We start from the raw sequence: 8,290 nt of genomic DNA, 5'->3' as shown, positions 1-8,290 counted from the left end.
GTGTGTGTGTGTGTGTGTGTGTGTGTGTGTGTGTGTGTGTGCGTCCCTTTGTGAGTTCTCCTCAGCAAACAAGTAGTTTTTTTTTTCCTCAGTGGATGATTTTATTAAAGTCAAACCTTCAGTGATCATAGTGATTAAGCTCTCTGTGAACACAATCAATTCAATAGCTGTTTGTGACTTCATCTACATCAACAATGACATTTTTAACAAACCTAATGAATCACACTGATGCAGGCAGCAAATTTGGAACAACTGGTATTTTTTTACCCATTTGTCTCTACACAGTTTTTTTTTTGGGTTATTTTTCTCAATTTGGCTGATTTAACTACTTAAAATCACACGTTGGAATATACCTCATACACTGTGTAATGATCAGCAGTTAGAGATTTGTTGTGTGATTAATTCAGTGGTTCCAAATGTTAATGACCTTTGTTAATGGATCACCCGAGTTTATTTAAAGGCATTCAATCCCAGGAGTTGATCCATATTGTATTTTAACTGAACGATTTTAGAAAATAATCTAATTGTGAGTTTTTATCTATAAATTGCGATTGCGATTTTGCATGCATTTATTATTTTTGTCTTCTCAAGTATTAAATGGTAAATGGCAAATGGACTGTACTTATATAGCACTTTTCTATCCATCCAGGACACTCAGAGCGCTTCACACTACAATCTGTGTCCTCATTTACCCATTCACACAGAACTCTATTAGGTCTCTACAAAGCTAACATGTACAATCAACTATGGAGACTAATCAGTGCCAATCACATTCATACACTGATGGGACACATATCAGAGGCATTAGGGGTGAAGTGTCTTGCCCAAGGACACAACAACTGAGATAGCTGGAACGGGGGATCGAACCGGCGACCTTCCAGTTCCAGGACGACAATGCTTCAATGCTTAGATCCACATTACATAAATTAAATTAGAGATCATCTTAAATTTAATCTGCCGACTGTTAGATGTCACGAGACAGGGAGGATGAGGTGAAGACGTGACTGATCTGTGAGACAAACACAGCTGGGTCCAGAGATTTATTTTACAGAGACAGTATCAGAGAAATAACATTGCAGTAAATATTATACCCCACTTTAGAAACAAGGCAGAAGCAGTTGCAGCTTTGCGGATACAAGATTCACTTGCAGCGGACTCCTCTCAGCTGACTGCAGCCGGGTGTGTGTGTGTGCTGTGAACCAGGCTTTAAGCCTGGTTTATGGTTGACACGTTGCACCTGCCAAAAGTGACACAATTGCACCGTTCCCACCCCCATGCATTGGTGTCCTAACGTGCGGTCGTACATCTCCGAAATTTTGAAACTCTGCAAAGGCTGCGCGCAACACGAACCATTCAAACAGCATGTTTGTTTGTCATGCTTTTGCTCTCCTATTTACAACATTTCACAGCTTATAAAGTGTACTTCCATGTGACCTTTTGAAGAAACCTATAACAACGTAAGTGACAAGTATGAACACCTCCACCGCTGGCGAGGATGTGCGCGCGCACTCCGCGACTATCCAAAGCACAACTATATCTGAGACTTCAGTCGAAGCGCTTCGACAGGGGGAGGGGCGCACCACAACGCTCACTGGCTGCAGAGGGGAAGAGGAGGAAAGGAGAACAGTGCTGTCGCCAAAGCTTCTAAAAGTCTCCAAAAACACCGGGGAAAGTCAACAGATTTGATGCTAGTCGCTTTTTTGGGGGGGAAAAAGAGGCGCTAAAGGGGTCTGAAGAGTCGCTAAGTTAGCAACACTGCTCCGCTCGTCTCACTCCCAAATCACGTGACCAGTCAAATGCAGCCTGTGCAGTTAGAAAATCTCATTTTAACATATCGCGAGATTATCGCAAATGCGATTGATCAGCCCTAATTTTAATGTCCTTTTACAAAGTGAAGATTATAGCTTTCGCTATCAGACTTCACCACATAATATAGCTGACTTAATGGTGTCTGTATATTTTGGCTGAGTCTCCTGTAAATTAAAAATAAACAGAAAGAGGAGCCAGTAACTTTATTCTTAATTAGCTATTTAATCCATTGTTCTCTTATGATTGAAGGGTTTAATAAAACACTGTCACCCTCAAGTTGTTGTCTTCACAAAATATTTGAGGAAGGACAGGATGTGTTTGACAATTTATGTACTTCCAAAGTTTGATAAATCAGTGGTTTTAACAATGAGGTTATCCTAAGGCTCATGGTAGGATTTAATTTCAGTCTCTTTTCACAGATGAAATGGCTTTGGCTCAAGTGAATTCATTGAAAGCCTTAAGAGAGGGATAACAAAATACTGAAAGTTTTAGACAACATAAATTACAGGAAATTAAGCAAAAAGATGAAAGATGCTCTCCCTAAAAGGTTGTTCTTCCCAAAAGGAAATATCTTTCAATCAGTGTCTATATTATGTGTTCTTTGAGGGCAGAATATGTATTGTGGGAAGAGGAAAAATGAAGTCTCTCAGAAGATTTAACAGCACTTTCTGATGGGGCCAGAGGTCCGCTCATGAATAACGCATGAGGACTGGGAGATGAGACAGATTGGCTCTGATGAACCAGGGAGACTACCGTCAGGGTAGACACGTTGGCTCTGATGGGCCTACTACTTTACTGGCTTGGTGGAGGCTCCATCCGCCTCTACAATGCCTTTTTTTTTCTTTTCAACATTATACTTCATTTCATGGTAACACATCAGACATAACTACCCTCAAGGCCTCTTGTTATATTTTGGCCATAACCTCTAGTGAAAAAGTAGGTTGCCTCTTAATTCTAGGTGGTACTTGTTTGGAGAATGGGAGCGAACGTCTTTATGGTCTTGTGGTGTTTGACAAAGGAGTTGTTCATTTAAACCCCCCGGAAATTGTTTGGTCTCAGTTGCACATGAAGGTCACATCTACTGCTCCATTGCCAGAACTTTAATACAACCATTCTGGACGTAAGGGTCTCCAACAGTGATTACTTTTACCTTATAAAGATGCAATATTCTGCATGCCTGAGAGTTTGTCTGTGCAACAGCAGGGAGACGACGATTTATTACTAGCTGCACATTTGGAACTATGATTATTGGTGGTTTGTACGTGCGTGTGTTTACGTGTCCATCTGGATAAGCTGGCATGTGCAATAATTCACATAACCTCATTAAAATGCTGAAAGTTTTGGCTTTAAAGTCACTGTGACCCTCGGTCTGCTGTACACGTCAGGACATGCATACTGAGCAGATCTCTGATTGATCTTCCTAGGAAAGTGCAATTAATGGAAATGTTCTTCACTGCGAGTCTGGCCCTTTTCTTATCAAACACATGCAAAACACCCACACAGTTCCATGAGTATTCATCAGATGGTATATCACAAAGAAATCATGCTCTAAAAAGTTTTTTTCAAGACTTTGATCCTAATGCGGAGTTGTTGGCCTTTGACTGTTAAACTTTGCCAGTTGCTGATAATGCATAGATTAATTTGACCTCTTGCCCCCCAAAAATGAAATAGATGAGACAAAGATTTTGAAACAGAAAATAGCTCTTTTACATTAAGGATGTTCGCCTGATGATGATGACTTTTGTGCTAAACTCTGAAAAGATTTAGCCGTTTAACAAGTCTATCAATACGAAAAGTATCCCTAGCTCGCTGTAATTGGATTTAACTGTCCTATATAATAGCATATAAAGTATTTGGGAAAAAAAGTAAAAGCAAATTAATGTCACTGATAAGAAAAGTACTTCAGTGAAACCTATAAAACTTCTCACAATAATTGGAAACGTAAAAGTAATTTTACACACACTCTAAGAAGTGAAGTGTTGAATTTACTTGACCAAATCATGTCAACTGGTTCCACTAAACTGAAAGAAAATGTGAAAATTGTTTTACATTTACCAAACTCTGTTAAGATTTAAGGTTTTAGATTTTAAACCTTGTGCTTGAGTTTTTATGACACCTATAGTCTTTTGATTTCATGAGGCTCTGTTTACTGTGTTTTAGTAGTCCTTTTATATATATACACCAAATTCTCAAAACAAAACAAAACAAAAAATCCTCAGTTCTGTACAAAGTAAATCTACTTTGTTACTTTACACCTCTGCTGAAAAACTACAACAGAAAGAAAGTTTATGCGCTGACTTCCTGTTTGGTGGTGTTGTCTCTGGGCAACAGTTCAGTGCTTGGTCCTCAGGTGGATCACACAACCACCAGCTGCCTCCATCACCTTGTAGAGCCAAAAGTAAATTTTCTCAGACATCAAATGTCAAACTCAGACTGAGGAGCTCTGGGACCTGGAAATGGAAACTTATTTAGCCGGACACTCTCAAGACAATTGCAGCATTAAAACTAATACGGCCAGCCAGACTGAAAGAGTGAGGGGAACAGAACCTGTGGAAGTAGCCACATTACCCTTCAGGACACCTCCTTTGACCTACTCAAACACCTTTTTTTTCATGAAGTTGAGTTTCACTTTAAAGTTTAGAACTTTCAGCAAAGCAAAAGTACCTTTACTGAAGGAGAAAAACAAGTGTGACATTGGTTTGCAGCAGTTTTATAGAGGTCTCCTCATCTCAAATGTATTTATTCATTACCTAATATGTTTATTGTTGTTGAATGTTTACCTTGAGAATCAAAGTCAGTTCTTACCTGTACTTCTACGTGGTCGTCATTGAAAATGCATATGAAATTACCTTTTAATATGCTTGTTTGCTGCTATAAAATGCCATCTTGGATGTTTTTGGATTTGATTCTGGACTGAGTGACTTGTGTGATTTGACACTTTTGTCTTGCACTGATGTTCAAAATGCAGATAAGTTAGAAGCATAAGCCATTACATATTTTAACATTAAAGTTTTCTGAGTAAAGCAATTTTCCTTCCTTCCTTCCTTCCTTCCTTCCTTCCTTCCTTCCTTCCTTCCTTCCTTCCTTCCTTCCTTCCTTCCTTCCTTCCTTCCTTCCTTCCTTCCTTCCTTCCTTCCTTCATTTATTTATTTTTATTTTTTTTGTTGTTGTTGATAATCAAAGCATATAATCAGGGGTCTCAAATCCATCATGGTTGCTCTCAAAGAGCCAATTGTAATTACATGACATGTTTAATTTAGACAAAACATGAAATGTCACGTTCCTCATCTTGTTGCTATGGTTGAGCACAGCTAAAAACAATAAATGAACTCTACCTGGTATTTCTCACGTAGAAACAGTGTTTTAACACATCTTGTAAACACAGAAACGCAATGATTAAATATCAAATAAATTATGCAGGTATAGTATTAAAGGTAAAATTCAGGTAATTTTTTACTCACTGTTGAGTTGTATTGAGCTCCCACTCTCCCAGCTGAAATTTACAACTTGTAAGTTGAAAAGTCCCACTTCCTAGTACAACCGGCAGCAGTGAAAACAGTCAGTGAAAATGTAGCAAAATGGATATTTTTAAAGGTTAATTTGCCATCTGCTGGCTATTTTTGGACCCTGTGCACCTCCACCTAATGGGGTGATGCAGTCAGTTTGCTGGTAAAATAATCAACATGCATTCTGGGAAATGTAGTTTATGGTCAATGCTGGCTTTAAAGTAACATATGCTTGCTTTTTGACAATACATCTTTGAAGCCCTTGTGGGCCACAACATCATGTGGTGGGCCACTTTTGGCCCACAGACCTTGAGTTTGACATGTGTCCTATAACTTTATGTTGTATTTCTACACTACTTTTAAATAGGCTAATTTATTGTATTTCTATGTATTAATTCTTGTGCCAACTAAATAATTAAAATTTATTGTTAGCCAGTCAGTTTAATTTTATACAAAAATCTTGGTGCCTCAGACCAGCTAACATTTTGGTTTCCATTTTTGATTGATTACTTCCATAAATGCTGTGAGCATTTAGGTTTTGTCACTACTGATTTTAGCTGTATTAACACAAAGTTGCCAAACACTACACCATATATTTTGTTGGCATTTCATTTGTACTCTAACACAGACCGCCTGTGAAGCAATCTAGAAGGGATGAACTTTTTATTGCTTCACTTTAATCCTTCCTCGTCCTTAATAGAGCACTTTCTCCAAGTTTGTTCCACAGTCTGGTCTCTGCAGCTCGTGGTGCATGCTGTGCCTTTTCAGCTGATTTAAGAACAGACTAAGTTCGATTGTTGGGATCACAAACACAGCTAGTCCTGCTATACAACCTTAAATTAATATTTTATGAGCTTAAGTGGAGAAATTCAGAGAACGCTCATTCAGAAAGGTCAACATAAACTACGGGGAATTTTTCATCACTCGGAAATGTTAAGTGCCACAGCACCACAAAGATGTCAGGTAATCTGGAAATAACCAGTGGGACTGCTGTATTTTTTTGGTTTTGCATAGCTATCTTACTTACATGACAGTTTTAGCATTTAATATAAAGCAATTATTTTTGCAAAAAATACCTTTATTTTATATAATTAAAGTTTTTTTGTTATAGCAAAAAGTGTCTAATAACTGTTTTCTCTACTTTTTTTATTTGATCTTTTATTTGCAGTAGTAAAGTTTTGCTGTAAAACATCCAGTATCTACATTAAACATATTTGTAGGAGCACTTAGATAAGGTGGATAAAGTTAAGGGAAGGCAATTTACAGCAGAAGCATTTGTGTTTAATGGACAATCTTGTTCAAATATGTCTCCTCTGTGTTTTATTATAATTTTTTTTTTACTAATATCAACAGTGTGCTTGAATGGGTTTGCACACTTTGCTCAGTGTGTATTTAGATACAACTTGTTGTGTACCCAAATGATTTTGTCTTTAATAGCTAAAGAAGTGCTTGGTAAGCAATGGCCCTCATTAGAATACAAATCAGAAGGCTCTTTGAAGTGTCTGTGTTGCATAATTCACCATTGCTTTTCCAACACAATCAAAGGAGATTGTTTTTTCTCAACAAAATATCAGTAATGTTTTTTACACTTCCTCTTCTTTATCGAGCTCGCCGATTGGTTAAGTGTTAACTTCATGGCTCTACTTAAGAGCCAAATCCTCAATGTATTGGATTTTATGTGAGCACCATGTTAACAGTTTAAGTCACGACCATATTTACTTTAAACATTAGTGTGATTACCCTGAAAAAAAACCTTTTACTGTACCCTTGACAAAACATTGTGTATCACTGAGTTTGAATTTATGATAAACATGATAGAATTACAATGAAACAGAAGTATGACTATTTTAATGTAGTGACATCACTACACCTTATTTAGCCCCACTTAATCAATATTAAATGATAAGTTAACGTTGAAAACATCATTAATTGAAAATGATTTATACTTAAAAAGCAATAAATTAACACTTTAATTATTCTTAAATATGTGTGTATATATTTGCAAATGCCTAATTAAATTTACTTTCATACCATTTGTTAGGCATGTATTAATGATTAGACAAGGGATGTCCAATAGGTCATTCATGAGTTACTAGGCTTGAATAAACAAATGTGTTGGTTTTGGAAGTAATTATTCATGGGTAAAGCATTAATAAATGTGTTTATAGCTTGTTAAGTATTAATCATTATTAAGGATATTTTAAAGGTTAACTAATCATTTAATAACAATTAAGTAAGGTTGAATAAGGTGTTGTTACTATAAAGTGTCATTCAATTGCATGCACTTTTGTGTTTCCATAGTTATTAAGTGGAATTACAAAATGTTGCCGACAAATGAAGTCTACAAGTTACAACGTTTTTATTAGAGTGCAAAATAGATGATGGGTCTCTTCTCTCTGCTGGCAGGTTTACTGGGCCCAACCTCCCCTCCCCTATCATTAGCAGCAAGAACTGGCTTCGGCTTCACTTTACATCTGACGGCAACAACAGGTTAAGAGGTTTCAGCGCCCAGTACCAAGGTAAGTTCAAATGACATTCTCTTTGGTCATAAGGGTAATAAGCATCCACTCATTTTCCCTTTCTGGGTCGTATGTGCTTATAGGGATTATTGTGCAAGGGTGGGGCACACACTGAACAAGTCACAAGTCCATCACAGGGCCACGTAGAAATAAACAACCATTGATTTAGGAACAGTTTAAAGTTACCAGTTAAGTTAACACACATTTCCAGTCTGGAGAAAACAACAGAGTTTTAAGTTATTTTGTTGCAGCTGATTGTGTTAGTTAGGCCTGTATAATTTCATTGTGCATTAAACTGTTTATGTTTAGATAAAACAACTGACTAGGTTGAACAGAGTATCATTTAGCTACACGAGTGTCAATCTTTGTGCCTCAAGTGGGCAAGGATTTTTATACTTTGTCCATCTACACAAAAATAGATCGTAACTTACCTTTATTTTTTTATTTGTTTTTTAT

At 37.1% G+C, this 8,290-nt stretch overlaps 1 protein-coding gene across 2 annotated transcripts in view; it reads left to right on the top strand.

Moving 5' to 3' along the window:
- csmd2 (CUB and Sushi multiple domains 2) overlaps nt 1–8,290 on the top strand; it is a gene marked incomplete at its 5' end in the record, with an annotated part of 325,712 nt that overhangs the window by 137,082 nt on the left and 180,340 nt on the right. For both annotated transcript variants that reach the window (XM_014021334.1, XM_014021333.1), the window contains 1 exon segment: nt 7,722–7,834. In XM_014021334.1, the coding sequence (XP_013876788.1) occupies nt 7,722–7,834 (113 nt within the window).

The sequence above is a fragment of the Austrofundulus limnaeus genome, unplaced genomic scaffold (assembly GCF_001266775.1).
Source record: "Austrofundulus limnaeus strain Quisiro unplaced genomic scaffold, Austrofundulus_limnaeus-1.0 Scaffold288, whole genome shotgun sequence".
Lineage (NCBI taxonomy): Eukaryota > Metazoa > Chordata > Actinopteri > Cyprinodontiformes > Rivulidae > Austrofundulus > Austrofundulus limnaeus.
Note: the sequence above shows the minus strand (reverse complement) of the source record. Positions and strands in the feature narration are given on the sequence as shown.